At 42.5% G+C, this 18,104-nt stretch overlaps 1 protein-coding gene across 1 annotated transcript in view; it reads left to right on the top strand.

Moving 5' to 3' along the window:
* ATSAC1 (Phosphoinositide phosphatase family protein) overlaps positions 1-18,104 on the top strand; it is a 309,707-nt gene that overhangs the window by 190,579 nt on the left and 101,024 nt on the right. The window contains exons 8-9 of the mRNA XM_089411723.1: positions 10,483-10,616; positions 10,704-10,841. Coding sequence (XP_089267849.1) covers positions 10,483-10,616; positions 10,704-10,841 — 272 coding nt within the window. The remainder of the gene's footprint in view (positions 1-10,482; positions 10,617-10,703; positions 10,842-18,104) is intronic.

The following is an 18,104-nucleotide window of genomic DNA, read 5'->3' on the forward strand; positions in this document are numbered from 1 at the left end:
TATGAGCAAAGTGATGACCATTCATCATCTACAGAGGTTGAGGAACAGAGGAGGCCTCGTAAGGGTGGTAAGGGTGGACATCATAAGCGAGAGGAGCCCACCTCTTTGGCAGAATTGCAGGCTTGCCCCATGGCAGTGAGTTGTTTTCAGTATATGTCTTGTTATGATTTCTGTGAGAGAATTTCTCAGATTCAGCATCATAGAGAGTTGGCCTGCTTGTTTGTCTTGCACCTCCGTGATGGACATGTCACTCTGGCAGGGGTGAACTTCACATTGACTCCTGAGGTGATCTCACAGGCTACAGGGATACCAAATGTGGGTGAGGTGTGTCCTAAGCGCAGATTGCTAGATTTTGTTCACTTTGAGCCCTATGTCCGGCCACCATTCGTGAGACTTTTGACATGTTTTTTTCCATTCAGATTTCTCCGGAGCGAGTATGCTCCCATCATGAGGCTTATTATGCATTATTTTACCTGTGAGGGTAGATTTTCACAGGTGTACTCATATCACATTCGCCTTTTGATGCATTTCACCCGAGTGAGGATGATGAACATCCCGTTCTTCTTGTTTCATAACATTCAGAGGATGGTGCCCATGTTGCAGAAGAAGACCCCGGCCCAGCAGTACAGGAGCTTATGCCATTATGGTTTGATTCAGCTCATAGTTTCACATCAGTTGACTCAGCAGGGCATCTCATGGGAGGAGTTCATCTCCTGTGAGTTTTTCACAGTGCCACATCAGCCACATCAGGAGGTCATTCATGAGGAGGGAGGACCATCTCAGCAGCCTGATGCTCCTGTCACCCGACATGTTAGCTCCACTCCTTTGGTCACTTATGAGAAAGGCCCAAGGGCCTTATTTGCAGCAGCTAGGCGAGTACTATCTCCACAGCAGGTGGAAGGGGTCTCGCCTTCATCTTCAGCTCAGCGAGTGTTATCTCCACATCAGGTGGAAGGGGCCTCGCTTTCTTCACCAGCACAGGTACTACAGAGGGGCAAAGAGCCCATGATTCATGAGGATCCGGTGATTGATCTTGAGGCCAGTTCTCCTAGCCAAGAGGCGAAGGAGATCATTCAGCATCTCAGGGCTGAAAATGATGTTTTATAGAGGAGATTTGAGGGTGCCCAATGGACCATCACCTACCTGGAGCAGCGGAACAAACAGCTAGAGGAGGAGAAAGTTCTTGATGAGCTATGGAGGATTCGTAGTGACCGAGTCCTAGACCGAAGGAGGCCTGGTGATCCTTTGCCTGCTGACCGTGAGTCTATGCTTATCCAGGTAAATGCACATTTAGAGAGGCTGTTGGCTAAGGCCAACCAAGAGAAGAAGCTGCTGAGAAACATGAAGAATCACTATTGGGCAAGGATGCATGTATGCAAGGCCAAAATGAAAATGTTCCAAAGGAGGTTGTCCGAGGCTCTTAGGCGGAGGAAGAAAACCAATCCACTCCGTATCTTGGCAGAGGCATCCCTCAAAGATCATGGCACTCACTAGCATCAGCTACAGCACAAATCCCAAAATTTTTTGAGAATTTTGGGTAATTTTGGAATTTTTTTGAAATTTACAGGTTTTGGTTTCTCAACGGGTCTCACCCCCGGTGAGACCCTTTGTCATCGTAGCTCCGTTTTGCAAAAACTCAGCATTTTTAGATTTGTCATGCAAAATTACATATGCCCATCGATGGATTCGAGTTTTTATGGGGTTTTGGGCCTCCAGAAGGTCAAAATACATGCAAAATTTGACTTTCTGCCCCTTTTTTGAGTTGCAGAAGCAGTCTTGGCAGAATTGATTTTTGACTGGGCAAATGACTTCCAAATTCAAAAATTCTGGTTGGGTTGGAAAGTAGACTCGCAGACCTTTCCAACGAGCTATCCTGCACCCAATTCTGATACCGGGAAGGCCTCCAAACAGAGCTCCAAAGTGCGCGACCCGTTGAGAAAAGGGGCGCGACCCGTTGGGGAAATTTTGCCAGATTTGACCAGTTCAGCCCAGAAATTGCAGATTTGACCCTTTTCGACTTTCTGAGGTTAAAGATGATCTCCATGGATGTAATTGTGACACTTTTTGGATACTTTTACCCTTGTTTAACATTTCTAGAAGATTTATGCATGTAAAGGGTAAAAATTGAATGTATGAACTGGTTTCCTAGTTTATAGAGGCAAGTTGTTTTGACTGCCTATTTTGTAGTGCTTAGTTTAGAAGTGGTTCAAACAGCTCCTAGGATAGTGAGCTCGACCCATGGAGGCAGGGAAAGAGGTTAGATCATCTATATTATGTACTTTCTTGCTCATTTTCATGGTTGGACTCTTGAGGGAGAAGTTATCACTGTATTATTTCACTTGTATCTCTGCAATTTTTGGCTAAGGAAGACCAGGGTTTTGCAGTCATCTTTGGGATGCTTGTGGACTCATGTGTTGATGGTGTGTTTCTTCATGTTCTTGTAAGCTTTGTTATGTGATTCATTTCCTTTCTTTACTGCTGCACATTAAACAAATGAAGTGTTAAAGTATGAATTCATGCTAGCCATGCTCTGCTTTTAAATTTGTTTAATTTCAATGTTTTCTTCTGTCTAAAGAGAATTCAAAGTGATTGTTTGCTCTCTTTAGCTCCTCATCTTTCATTCCTGACCATTCATTTCAGTTAAAGACATCAATACATGCTCCTACCTCGCCCCAAAGACCCCCCTGCAGAAACTGTGTCAAATCCCCGCACCCTAAATTGCAACTCCTCAATTTGCCACCAAAAACCCAAAAAACCCCCAAATCAACCTTTATAATCAGTTTACTAGCCTAATACCAGTGTTACCTTGTTGGTCATCTCATCCTATTGAAAATCTACCGAGATTGACCGGAGAGAGCCTTCTCTTGCCCCGTAGGGCTAGCTACGAGGCTGAATGGTTTGATGTAGCTTTGAGATTTGCCTTTTCAGCCTGAGGTGAAATTTCAAGTGCTAACAGTCCCCAGACCCTAGGACAAAACAGTGGTCACCTCGAAGTGGCTTTACAAAATAAAGCATGGAGCTCAGGGCAGTGCTGAAAAGTATAAGGCTCGTTTTGTCGTTCGTGGCTGCTCTCAAAAGGAAGGTATAGATTATGATGAGATATTTGCACTTTTTGCCTGATACACCACCATCCACTTGATCATAGCCCTTGCTGCTTCGCAAGAATGGAACCTACATCAGATGGATATGAAGACTGTGTTCTTGCATGGTTCGATCGAAAAGGAAGTCTATGTGGAACAACCCGAGGGGTTTGAGATTGATAATCAGGAATCTCACGTATGCAGGTTGAAGAAAGCCCTCTATGGGCCGAAGCAAGCACCCCGAGCTTGGTATGAGAGGATCGATAGCTACTTGATGAAGCTGGGATTCACTAGGAGTGAAGCCGATCCAAACCTTTACTTTAAGGTTGAAGATGATAAGCCTCTCATGCTGGTGCTGTATGTTGACGACCTCTTTCTGACAGGTGTAGACCCTCTCATTCACAAATGTAAGAGGGAGTTTGCTTCCGAATTTGAGATGAAGGACCTAGGATTGATGCACTATTTCCTAGGGCTGTAAGTCTGGCAGAAACCAGGGGAGATTTTCCTATCTCAAGGAAAATATGTGGTGAAGATATTGGAGAGATTCATTATGGTGGACTACAAGCCCGTGACTACGCCGCTGGAGCTTGACTTCAAGAAGTTAAGAGGTAGTGCTGCAGGACTTGCTTTGGGAAATGCTACTGAGTATTGTCAACTCGTAGGAGCATTGATGTTCTTGGTGAACTCTCGTCTGGATATATGTTTTGCAGTCAACACATTGAGCCAACATATGGTTGAGTCTTACCACTCACATTGGATTGGTGCTAAGAATCTTTTGAGGTATCTTCGTGGCACAATCACTCGTCGGTTGTGATACACTGCCGAAAATGTGAGACTACATGGATATACCGCTGCTAATTAGGCAGGCAGTGTGGTGGATCGAAAGAGCACTTCCAGGTGCTGTTTCTCTTTGGGATCTACCTCAATATCCTGGATGAGAAGGACGCAGAAGTCGATGGCTTTGAGCACCGCTGAGGCAGAGCACATTGCTTGCGAGTATGGCCTCTTGTCAGGCTGTCTAGTTGCGGAAGCTCTTTGGTGAGCTATTTGGATCAGTGTTGTGAAAATCGCGATTTTTTCCTTCTGTCGATCAAATCGCTATAAATATACGGAAAAATCGCCGGTATTTTTTTGCCGATTTTTATTGAAAAAATCGCCGGGGGTCGCGACAGCGTGGTTTATAACATTTTTTTGGGTTTTTCATGCGCTTATTTGGAAAGTCGCGCGCGGAGGGGGGAGGAGCTCTTGGAGACCAAGCTGAAGAGGGTTTTTAGCCAAATCTAAGTGCTTAGAGGAGAAAATCAAGAGGAGACCACCGATTTCTCCATAGAAACGGTATGAAGATTAATTTTTTTTTGTTTTCATTGTTTAAAAACATTGTTTTTGTATGTTTTTCATTGTTTTTGGTTGGGAAACTTGGTATGGGCACCATTTTTCTTTTGTTTTCATTGTTTTTAAAGAATTTTTTGTATTTCTTCATTGTTTTGGGTTGGGTAACTTGGTATGACTATGGGAACCATTTTTTTTAAACATTGTTTATGTTTTTTAATTTTTCATTGTTTTTGCCATTTGGTTGGGTAAGTTGGGTTTGGAATGGTTGGGTAATTTGTGTTTGAAACTTTGAATTTTGGAATGGTTGTTTTAGGTTGGGTTACGAGTAACTTGGATTTTCGTTGTAGAATCATCAATGTAAAAATTAAAAATTAAAATACTAAATTGTAATTTGTAAATTTTTAACTTGTAATTTTGTAAATGCTAAATTGTAATCCTAATCCTTATTTTCCCATAGGTTCACAACTATACCAAAACACCATTCAAGACTTCAAGTTTGCAACTTCAAAGTTCAAAAACAAACATGCCAAGGAAATCGGATCCTTTCTGGGAATATGCTGTACCTGATGCTCCGAATGATAGACAAAACTTGAGTTGCAAGTTGTGTGGAAAGGAGATGTCCGGGGAGGTGTACAGGTTGAAGTTTCACCTTGCACAAATCCCTGGAAAAGATGTGGGGCCTTGTACAAATACAAATCCTGAACTTATCCAAAGAGCCATGAGAGCATTGGAAGAATTAGAGCAGACTAGAGAGGCCAAAGAAGAACTCAAAAGGCAACTAAAAAGGTCAGCTGAAGGAAGTGGGCCAAGTGGCACTGGTTCTACTGCAGCATCAGCGAATCCGGTAGCTGCATCATCATTTTTTGTTCCTCGAATCACACCTGGTTCACAACCATCTATCGGTTCAATGCTAAAAAGAACTGAAAAAGAACAAGCTGACAAGTTATTGGCAAAATTTCTCCTTTGGAGTGATATTCCTTTCAGCATTGTAAGGAATAATCCATTTTTCCAACCTACTATTGATGCTATTGCCAGTGTTGGCCCGGGGTACAAAATCCCTTCTTATCATGATTTCAGAGGCCAGATTCTTCAAAAGGAAAAGCGTGACTGCACCCAAAGATTGGAGGATTTTAGGGCATCATGGGCACAAAAAGGATGCACTGTTATGGTAGATGGTTGGACTGACCAAAAGGGGAGAACCCTTATAAACTTCTTGGTTAGTTGTCCCAAGGGGACTATGTTTATCAAATTTGTTGATGCATCTGCACAAATCAAAGATGCAAGAACTTTATGTGATTTGCTGGATGTGTTTATTTTGGAGGTGGGTGAACAACATGTTGTCCAAGTCATAACGGACAATGTTGCAAATTATGTTGCTGCTGGTAGGATGCTTATGGACAGGCATCCTACTTTATTTTGGACACCTTGTGTTGCCCATTGTATTGATTTGATGTTAGAGGACATAGGGAAAATTCCCTTTGTCAAAGATATTGTTGACTCATCAAAAAGTATTACAAAATTTATATATAATCATACATCTGTGCTTAGCTTGATGAGAAGATTCACCAACAACAAAGAGTTGGTGTGCCCCGCCATTACACGGTTTGCCACCAGTTTCATATCTTTTCAATCCCTCTTGATTTCTATGTGGGATGTGAAGAGAATGTTTCTTTCAGAGGAGTGGTGTGCTTTGCCAATGAGCCGCAAACCAGAAGGAGAGGCCGTATGCAGACTAGTTTCATACCAGGAAGACTTATGGGCAGGAGTGCAGGAGGTGTGCACCGTTACTGAACCTTTGGTAAAGGTTCTTCGGTTGGTTGATGGTGAGAAGCCCACAATGGGCTATTTGTATGAAGCCATGGATAGGGCCAAAGAAGCCATTCGGGCCTACTATGATGATAAGGGAGATGATGGGTTTTAGAAACAACTCCTTCTATGGGGAGTGATTGATGAGCGATGGAACAACACACTCCATCGTCCCATTCATGCTGTTGGGCTTTTCCTGAACCCTGAATTTTCTTATGCATGAGTTTGATTTTGATGCTGAGATCATGGATGGATTCTTATCCTGTGTCCAGAAGATGGTGCGATCTCCAGAACAACGTATAGAGATCTCTAAACAAATTGAGACATATAGGATGGCAGGTGGCACATTTGGCTTTGAAATGGCTATCACTGATAGGACGATTAAAATGCGAGGTATTTTTTAGTTTGTAACTTTGTTTCAAATTTCATTGTCTCTTCAAATTCCGTTTTTTTCTTATGTTTATTTAAAATTTTATTTATAATTTTGTTGTAGATGCATGGTGGAAAATGTATGGTGGCAGGGTACCCCTTCTGCAAAAGCTTGTCATTCGCATCTTCAACCAAACATGCAACTCCTCAGGATGTGAGCGCAACTGGAGTGTATTTGAAAAAATACACAACAAGATCGCAATAGGTTAACACTTAAACATTTAAAATATTGCAAATTTCCAAATAAATTTTTGAATTCATTAAACAATATTTTTTTTATAATTATCAATTATTATTTCATGATCTTTGTACAGGTTGGAGTCCCAACGACTTAATGACATGGTCTACGTCTACTACAATCTTCAATTGTGGGTGAAGCAACTTGAGAGGACACCTGATGTGGATGCCATCTCATTGGATGGGATTGACACCACTGCTGCATGGAGGGTTGAGGCCGAGAGGCCTCTCATGGATTCTATTGATGATTGGTTAGTGCAGGATGTAGTGGAGGGGGAGGAGGAGCAGGAGCAGGAGGAGGAGGAGGAGGAGGAGAGGAGGAGGAACAGGAGGATGAGGTGACACTGCTTGCCCGGGCTACCACTGCCACCAGTAGAGGACGTGGTCTACCTCCTATAGCTCCTACTTCTAGTTCTTCAGCTTCTAGAGCACATCAGACTCCACTGCCATTTCCACTAGCATGGGCACCAACATCTACATCTAGAGGGAAAGGGAAAGCTGTGGTATTTTCTCGCAAGAGGGGCAGAGGAAATCAATAGGATTATACTTTCATTTTATTGTATATGACATTATGACATGATGAGATACATTATCATATTTTTTGTTGATATTTTGAGGCTGAGTTGGGACTTAGGAGTTAGGACTTACTATTCAGGACATGATTCAATGTTATGTGTGATTTTAGCGCTAGAAATGATATTAAACATCTTATATATTAGGTTTTTTATCATATTTATGTGTCAATGTATTTATTTTATGTTGTAGATGGTTTAGATATTAAAAAATTGAAAAAAAATGAAAAAAAATGAATATTTTTTTACCAAACGATTTTTTCCTGATTTTTTCCGATTTGTTCCCGCGCCGATTTAATCTTGATCACGATTTTCACAACATTGGTTTGGATATACATTGGATACTACTGCGATCCTTTTTGACAACTAGAGTGGGATTCGTTTGTCATAGAATCCCATATTTCATGATCACCCTAAACAAATCGATATCAGGTACCACTTTATTCGGGATATGGTACAACGAGGAGTAATAAGGGTCCATCATATCGGTACAAATGAGCAGGTTGCTGACATTCTGACGAAGCCCCTAGGAAAGGTCAAATTCTTGACTTTCTGAGAACGACTTGGAGTCGTTGAGAGACCCTCTTATGAGGGTGTTGTATAATGTATGCATTGAGCTTTGGGAGCTCCAGGGGGGCTTAGGGTACTTCTTGGAGGAAAAAGTGACGATAGGGCAACTCACCCTCCCCTAGTGGTGCAGTGTGTATAGGGTGAATGGTTTAGCCTTCCCTTGTGATACCCCATGATGAGTGGTTCTCCTGTCGAGGCATCCTACTGATGCAGTCTGGGACTCATGGGAAGTACCTCTCATTTGGCTAATGAGTAGGGAAATGGGGTTAGGGATCATAGTAGTACTATCGATGGACGGATCATTGTATCTGCCGTACTCCCTATGCTAGGATGACCTACATTTATCTGGGATCAATTGGAACTGACTTCGGGTCAGTAAGAGTGATATAGCTCACTCTCTTTTGGCACTAATCTGGGATCAGTAAAAGTGGTATGACGCACTCTCTAGGACTGACTTCAGGTCAGTAGAGGATGGTATGATACATCGTCGATAATTTCTTCTTCTTCAGAGTTCAGCAGAGCAGTGCAGGGCAGTGCATTTGATGGCAAAGATAGTACCGACAGTCCGATGGATTAGCAGAGGTAGTTCTCCCTAGTTGGGAGGGAGTGTTAAAATTGGCAACTAGGGCCAAACTCCATGTGGGTCATCATATTTATGGCAGCTGATATTTTTCTTGGATTCCTCTCATTGAGAGGTGTAGGATTGAATGTATTTATGGAGATATGAATTTATTTGTATTTACTTGACAATTTGTCCAGGTCGGCTAGCGACAAAATGTGTGCCACACATCCTCAACGATTCATATAAATACAAGACACTTTGTGGTATTATTCACTCATCTCATCTCTCACGTTCTTCTCTCTCCTTATTTGATTGGGTACACATCTAGGAGCAACATCTCTCTCACGTGTGGAAGGATGAAGTGATTTCTGGCTAGGGCTGCGTTGACCGAGTTTGACCAGGGCTGCAGAAAGTCTCTTTGACCAGTGTTGACCTTTCTTGGACTGCAGATTTGGTGTGGCTGCTTCTCCTAGGCAGGCTGCAGATTTTGGCACACAAACCGAGGCAATCTGACCTCAGGTTTGACCAGCATTGACTGCCCTAATTGCTGGCTGCAGGTTGACTTCTGTTGACCTTCGTTTGACTGAGTTTTCGGACTGTTTTTGGGCTGCCTCTTCTTGCTGTTGGAGGCCGAGTTGACTGGGATATTGACCAAGCTAATTGGAGGTCAATTCTGACTTGTTTGACCAGCTTTGACTTTGCTGGTTAGGGTTTTGCTGCTGCTGTCATAAAATTACAGAATTGTATATTTGTACTATTTCTCTCTCTGCTGAATTATTGAAGATTATAGAAGAATTGATCAAAGGGTTTCCCCACATTGGGGTTTGTCCCTGGCTAGCCGCCACATCTGGTCTCTTGTCTTGTGTTGTCTTCTGTCGATTTATTTATGTTATCTTAGCATTTTACTTTATGTTAATGTGATTGCTAAACAGTGAAATTGACATTGGGCTAATAAGAAGAAATTGAAGTAAATTGCACTAAGCATAGAACATACAATAACTTAACATTATTCCAAAGAAAAACCTCATGGGACACCCCATCTTTACCATAATATCCAAATGGAGGGTGGGTGTGTCATAATTGGCATGGTATGGTATTTAATGTATATAAATCTTGTTATTTGCTTAATATTGTGGATATAGTCTTGGGTGTCTTCTGAATGCTTCAACTCTGGAGGCCCATCAAAACACGCATAGTAGGACTTGTAGGTTGAGGGAGATCTGTGGGCCCAGCAGGACCTGCAGGTCTGCCTGGGCTTGCAGTCAGTCACTGCAGAGCCTACATGCCCTTTTCTTGGTTGAAAGGATATTTTTATTTTCCTTATCCATATAATACAGGCATGCAAGGAAAAGGGTTGGGAACTCTGCAAGCTTAAGATCTCAGCAAAGCTACACTGCAATATTGCACAAAGACATTAGTGACAAGAGACAAATTCCCAGGGTTTAGTAGTTCTAACTTCTAACCTCTGCAACTCTAAAGGTGCAGATATGATATATCACTATTTGCCTTCTCATAGGAAAAGAATTTAAGAAGTCTTTATGTTTTGATTTGAGTAAAACAAAGGGTTTTACATGTAGTTAACAAAGCATCTTGAGTCTTGACTCCAAGTGCAACTATACTTGGTAAGTTATGTTGACATGCATTGAGAATAGTTATATCAATTGTTGAAATTGGCATAGCCTAGCGGATGATGCTTGATGCAGCAAAGCTCAAACACATCTTCTTGGTTCAAACTGTTTGAAGCATAATATTTTCACAAATGCACTCATTGATTCAAACAGCTATTAATGTGATAATACCAAGAAGCTCAGAAGTTGTATTTTGACCTTAGGCTAGGTACCATGGCTATTCTTTCAACTTCCAATTTTGAAACTCTATCAAATTGCATCTGCAGACTGTTGAAAAAAGGCCCCGGGAAATGATGCTTCGTCGGGAATTTGCCAGTGCTGTAGGATATCTGAATCAGATTCTTTCAGAAGAAAATCGCCTCAAGTTTATCCACTGGGACTTTCACAAGTTTGCAAAAAGGTCTCTAATCCAACTGATTGTTTGCAGTATGAATTTTTATCATGTCAGCACATTGATTTCACCTTATACTGATTATTTGTGTTGCAGTAAATCTGCAAATGTCCTTGCAGTTTTGGGTGGTGTGGCCAGCGAAGCACTTGATCTGACTGGATTCTATTACAGCGGGAGGCCTTCTGCTAATAAAAGACGACTTGTGAATCAGCTTAGTCGAACTAATATTACAAGGTTTTCAGTTCACAATGTCATTCCATTTTGCAGAAGAAACTGATTTGATTGACTTTTTCTGAGGACCACTGTTGATTCAGCAAAATAATTTAGTGTTTTATTTTTCTCATTTTGTTTGTCTGTCTGTTTTTTCAATTCACCCTTGAGATATGGATGGACATGCTTGAAAATCATTCAGGTAAGCAATCTTAGGGAATTCTCTTCATTTTATGATAGGGCTAAAACTAATATGTTTTGACTTCAAAAGTTGTAACACTTCAAAAATTGCAGTAATGATCATAAACAGATTAATTGATCATGCTAGTATAGGGCAAACTGTAAACCCTTATGTTACCAAATGAAGTCATACTTTACAGATCAAATCAAGCAGGAGGGGATGTGCTACAACTCTCTTTTCCCTCATTCAACAATTGGTTATAATGAGTCCTTCAGATAGACATGCAGAGAAAATTATTATATCGAGTGGTTTGATACTGTGCACATCTTAATTAGATGAATAAAAACACTCCTCACAAGGGGCAACATTGGATGTACTTCAGGTCATGAGTTCAAGTGTTTATCACGTTTTCTCTGCGGGGGGTTGTTTCAGCTTCCAAAAACTACACATTCATAACTCAAGTCCAAAGCTTATTGTCATCAAAGCAGCATTCAATATTTAATTGACACAATGCCAGAAATAGGGTGGATCTGTAAAATGTAATTTCTGATAGGTTAATTGTTTAAATACATTTGAATGTAAAGTAATAATATGGCGATATGTACTTTGAAACAGACAAACGTCTAATTATTAACTAGTGTCAGATCAGTGGGTAAATTGATACTCAAGATGTGACGGGGCGGTTAAGTAGGAATCACAATCGTCATTAATATTAATTTTTAAATCAAGGGAAAGCTTTTTATCACACCCCTAAGAATTTCCTAGATCAAGTGATAATTGAGCAATATGAGGACAATGCTGTGTACAAAGAAAAAGTGAGTATGGGAATTTGGTCCATTCTACTATGTCGTGGATTGGTTTACTTTATTTCTACAACTGCGATTTCATATATATGGAAGAGAATAAAAAAGCATGCATTGCAACACAATCATATTCTAGTGGTAATTAGTGATACATCTGTGTAAATTATGGCAGCAAACAGTAGACAATATTTCAATTGACTTCAACCCATTCCAGTAGGGAATTCAAGTGTAAGGATACCAAACATATGCCAAGTTTCAGTCCTTGGGGTGTTGAATTTTCGTTACACCGTAGGTCTGGTCTATGGCTAGACTAGGACACAAACACGCTAGGAGTGTTCAACTAAAACAACTTTACACAGCAGAAATATAACAACAGTGAAACAATAAAGTACACAAGTATTATAGGCCCAAAGCTTGTTTATTAGTTCATCAATAAAAATCACAGGGCTCCCATACCAGGGATCATGGCCTTTTATGAAACCTGATACAATGCTAGTATACACAGTGTACAAAATCGAGGGCCTGAGGTCTAATCCTTCAGACCCTCAATCTGCCCATCATAACAAGAACAAAATAGCATTACTTGCTTGCTGTAGCAGTCCTTTGCCTCTAGCCCTTTTTGTCCTCTTTTCCCTTGATGTACCTGGCTGTCCTTTGCCTCCTTGTCATACAGAGATCAGTTCCCTTTAGGTCTCAATCAAACTTGCTGCCCACCTGGCAGACTCCAGTATCAACTTCTCGGATCTGGGCTTATCCATTCAGCCCATAGCTACTTGTTGTCCAACAGTAGACTGCTCCTCAGCCTACAGATCCATGTTCTTGTAGCCCTCTGTCAATCCTTTGGCTTCTTGGTCAATCTTATGCCAACACTTCTAGGTGCTTCAGTCACATCCACCAATTTTCATGGCTAGAGCACATCCGATGCTACCCCAAATCAACATGAGAGGGAGTCTTTGCCTCCTTTGAAAATCATGGATGTTTTGTATGTTCCGGGGATGAAGAAGAACTTAATAGAAAACCCTCAGAGTTGTTTCATTGGTTTTCCTGCATTGGGTTTTTTCGGGGATGTTTTTCCAAAAATAACGATGTCCCTTGTGTATTTGTGTCGTTCTTTTTATAGTTCATGATCTGTATGTATCTGTAGTCTGCAATATGTTGAAGTTTCTAAGTTTACTTACTTAGAAACCCTCCATGCACTTTTCTGATTTATTCCTACCTACTTGTTATTTTACTTAACAAGTTATTTACAATGTAAATACTAAAAATAAACACTAATGCATGCTCAACATATTACAGATTAGCAACTAAAGGAAATAGAAACAATCACACCATATGATACCATTATTTTTGGACTAATGTCCCCAGAAAAACCCAATGTGGGAAAACCGGTGCAACTATCTGAGGGTTTTCTTATTAAGCAATATCAGAGTACAATCTGGGTGCCAAAACTAGCCTACCAAATAGAGAATTTCCTTGGTAGTAGTACCTCTCAGTTTCTGATAAATCTCCTGGCTAAAACCCCGGATAAACCTTCCGGCAGCTACTCAGCACAAATCTGCCCCAGAAACCACAGCGTCAATGTCTCTTTGGACTGCGTCAGCCCCTCTCTGCCCAGCGCTGGCCCTGCGTCACCCCGGATGGGTCTGCGTCAACCTTAGGAGGCCCTGCGTCAGTGACGCTGGCCTCTCTGAGGCTCTGCGCAACTCACGGTTGCCTCTGCGTGGCCTTGCGTGAGCCCTGGTTGACTCTATGTCACTCTCCCGGCTACTGCGCTGCTCTCCCGACACTATCTCTGGCTCTTTGTCTCTCTATACTCAAATTCCCCTCAGCTGAATTTCCCGATCACTAATTCTATCTCTCTTAGCAAACCCTGCTCTAGAGAATAGAATGACTGATCATTCTGCAGTATTCTGCAAGTGACCCTCAAGCCTCCTCTTATACTTTTCTTGTTGACATATCAATGGCCGAGATTAAGTCCCTAATCAACGACTAAGATTAGATCTGACTTGATCCATGTCTTTTGGACCATTCTAACACAGTTTCATATTAATTCCCGTTAATATTTTATTTTCCCTAAGTTTAGACTTAGGGACTTAATTAAAAATATTAATTATTTTAATATCTCTTGAACTGTTTAGAATCTGCCCAAACCCTTTCTAGGTATTGGAGATCTCATGTGCCCCAACTTCTCCACCAAATTTCGTAGCTAGAGTACATTCGATGCTACCCCAAATCATCACAATAGTGTTTTCATCACTGTTTAAATAATTAAATAACTTGTTGAATGTAAAGATAAGTAGGAGATGATAAACCAGTTATTGCAGTAGGGTTTCTGATGTGTAGATTCAGAAATTTTCACATGGTATCAAAGCATTGCAGATAATAGGAGACTGAAGACATTAGCTAGGAGATCCAAAGAATTAGCTGCAGAGAAGTAGCGGTCCTGAGTGACAACGTTGTTTCAGAGGCAAAGGAGCAGTTGCAGGAGTCACGCAGAGGCTCATGCATTGCCTGTGTCAGCATTCCGAGCTTGTAGAGGGTGATACAATACCCGAGAGGAGCTCACGCAGTGACTGCGTCAGCTCTTTGGGCCAGCACAGAGCCTGAGAGGCTCAATTCAGTCAGTTGCCAGGGCTGGAGAAGCAGTGCAGATTCGATCAATGGAGCTGGTGGGATGCTGTTGCTATTGGTGCATAACAATGACTGTGGAAATAGAGCCGAGGTAGAGGGAGTTACTACCTTGACAAATTTCTAGCCAAAGAAATCTAGATCTGGATTTTAGTAGTAAAGGAGGATTGGAGAGGAGTGATTCGACATTTGGCAGGAGGATTTCCGTGAAGGAAATCAGGACTCAGAGGAAGTCTAGAGGAGCTTGTTCCTTAGAGGATTTCTTGCGCCAAGGAAATCCAGATCTGAGTGTTGTTGGATTAGCAACAGGAGAGGGAGAAGAGAACCAGTCCTATATTTTTTGAGTAGAGATGGCGGTCAATGGACTGAGGGATCAGGATAGATTGGATGGAGCATCCAATTTTGTCCTCTGGAAGGCCAGGATCCTGACGATCCTAGACAAACATTGCATCAAGGACTATGCCTTGAAAGTAGTTGCTGTTCTGGTCAACACTGATCCGCTGTAGAAGTATGAGGAGGCCCAAGCGAAGGCTAAATGCATGATTATAGACGGGGTTAAAGATCATGTGGTCCCACACATTGCTGAGAAGGACATAATAAGGGAGATGTGTGAAACACTAGCCACGTTGTACCTGGGCACTTCTGTTCAATGGAAGATGCTATTAGAAAATCAACTGAGACAGTACTAGATGCAAAAGGGAGAAGAGATCAATCCCTTCCTCCTCAGGTTGCAAGGGATTCGAAACCAGTTGACTTTCGTGGGGTCTACACAAGATCCTGAGTTCATGGTCAGGACTGCCCTGAATGCAGTCATCGAGGACTGGGAGACATTTCTCCAAAGTATCTTGGGCAGAGCGACTCTCCCTAGTGGGGAGGAGATGTGGGTAGCTCTTCGACAAGAAGAGATCACGGGGTTGACCAAGGCAGGGAGTTGCCGCAAAGGAGCCCCGGTCAAGGAGGAGGATGTAACTCTCGCATCATCGCGACAACAAGGGCAATAAAAGAGAAAGAAGAAGGATATTTTGAAGTTTAGATGCTTCAAGTGTGGGGAACTTGCTCATTTTGCCACTCAGTGCCCCCGAAATAAGGGCAAGGAGGAGGCTTTTGACTCGATGGCTGCTCCAGCGAAAGTTGACGGGGAAGGTGAGGATGAAGATTGTGCCATGAGTGCTCATGCACCTCCGGAGAAGAGGTGGGTCGACATGGAGTTGTAGCCTAGAGGACTACATGACAGGGGCAGGATCCTTGAGGTACCCAAACTCTTGGATCACATATGGCTATGGGAGCCCTTATCAACAATAGCAAAATGACGGGTGTTGGTTGGAGTGAGGTGTGATGGAGCGACAATGGTAGAGCTAGAGTGCCAATGTCTGAGGCAACGCAATGGATGTTGTAGCTCTGCGAGAGGCACATAGCAGTTTGCAGCAACGCAGTAGCAACAAAGGGTCAACACAGACTAGCAGCAGAGGTAGCTTCAGCATCACGAGGCATCCAGACTGACCAACATGTCAGTTTTTCGGTGAAGTTTCAGTTGCTTACTTCTCAGTAACTGAGTTGTAGTGCAATAGTTAGCAATGGCAGTGCTATGGGCAACATGATGCATCATTTTGAGAGGGAGTTGCAGTACAAATGTAGCAGTGACAGTGGCAGCAGTACAGGTTGCAACAGTGCAGTGGATGAAGGGCAGCGAGCCAAGCATTAGCAGCGCAGAGGACTGATGCAGTGGATCAGTGTAGTACTTTTGTTGAGAAGTGTTACTAGAGGACATTCCTCGCTAAGAGGGAGTGTTGATTTTGTGTAGCATCGGATGTGCTCTAGCTCCGAAATATTGTGGAGGGGCTAGAATACATGAGATCTCCAAGACCCAATAATCGTTTGGAGAAATTCCACCCGGATGAGGGGTTATTAAAATAATTAATATTTTTAATGGGTTTGTAAGTCTAAACTTAAAATAAAAATATTAATGGGTATTAATAAGAATATGGGTGAGAAACTTCTGAGTGATGAGGATCAAGTCTGTTTAAATCTTAGCCATTGATTAGGGACTTAATCTCGGCCATTGATTCATCAACAGGAAAGGTATAAGAGGAGGCTTGAGGGTCAGTTGGAGACACACTTGAGAGATTAGGCAGTTTGATTTTTCTGGGGCGAGTTTTGCTGAGAAAATTGAACAAGTGATCTGTTGTAGCAGAAGGGCAGGGATAGTTGAGGTTGGAGGATCTTCTTCGAGACCTTGAATACATAGCAGAGAGAGGCAAAGAGACAACGAAGGAGGTAGAGCAAACCCAGGGAGGTTGACACTGGGCGAGGAGGGCCCACACATTGCTTGTTGCAGTGCCAGCACAGGGATAGAGCCACCCTCTAGCAGAGGATCGTGAAGGCTGATGTCAGAGCTCTAGGAGGTAGAAGGAGGCAGTGCAGTGTTGCCACGGTGTCCCATTGTGCTCCACACAGGCCCACACAGCTACTACGAAGGGGCAACGCAATTGTCGTTGGGGACGGTCAGTCCAGTTGTTGGAACAGAGAGATTTTGTCGGGTGAAGTGAGGTAATCTCACTTAGGTTTCTGCCAGTGTATTCTTATCTCTATGACTGGATAACTGAGAGGGCATCCAGAGTTGTATTCAAAACTATTGCTTAATAATAGAAAAACCTCAGAGTTGCTGCAATGGTTTTCTCGCATTGGGTTTTTCCGGGGACGTTTGTCCAAAAATCACTGTGTCCCTTGTGTATTTCTCTTGTTCTATTTTCAGTTCATGATCTGTTTGTATCTGTAGCCTGCAATAGTGTTTTCATCGTTGTTTAAATAATTAAATAACTTGTTGAATGTAAAAACAAGTAGGAGATGATAAACCAGTGATTGCAGTAGGGTTTTTAATGTGTAGATTCAGACATTTTCAAACGAAGCTGGAACCCATGGCAGAGAAGGGTATCTTTATGGATTACAACGAGACTTCGAAGGCCTATCAGATCTTCATTCCTTCTAAATGAAGAGTGGTGATTAGGAGGGATGTGAAGTTCGAGGAGGAGAGGGCCTATCGGAGATCATGTGAGTATGATGAGAGAGAGTCACAGAATTCTCCTCAGCAGGGAGGTCAGGTATAGGGAGCAGGACCTTAGGATTCTGGATCGACTAGTACAGGAGGTACTTCAGTGTCAGTGACATCTGGGGCACCAATGGCGAGTTCACCGAGCACTTTTTTAGGGAGTCAACTGGTACAGATCTCACATGGAACTTCAGCTGAAGCAGGCACAGGTTCTTCGAGGACAAGTGCTGGTACATGCACACTAGGGTCATTTGGCGGACCTTTAGGTTCACCAGACTGGGGGGCAGAGCATGAGGTTCCCTATGGGAAAGCTTCTTCAGGGAAGAGGAGGCCCAAGTGGCTTCAAGACACCTTGAAGGAAGCAGAGTCTATTGGTCCTCCGAAGAGGGTGAACAGGGAGAGTGTGCCACCTGAGCGGTTTTGCAGTTATGTAGCCAAGGCTACCAGCATTGTTGACTCTGAGCCTACTAGCTATGAGGAGGCTGCCATCCTAGAGATGTGGAGAGAGGCTATGGTGGAGGAGTATGCCTCTATCATTAAGAACAATGTCTGGGAAGTGGTGCCTAGGCCCGAGGGCAAGTCAGTTGTGATTTCGAGGTGGCTCTACAAGATCAAGCATACCGCGAATG

Source organism: Pinus tabuliformis, chromosome 3_1, assembly GCF_031772625.1.
Source record: "Pinus tabuliformis cultivar Carrire ecotype Pingquan chromosome 3_1, CPIR1, whole genome shotgun sequence".
Taxonomy (NCBI): domain Eukaryota; kingdom Viridiplantae; phylum Streptophyta; class Pinopsida; order Pinales; family Pinaceae; genus Pinus; species Pinus tabuliformis.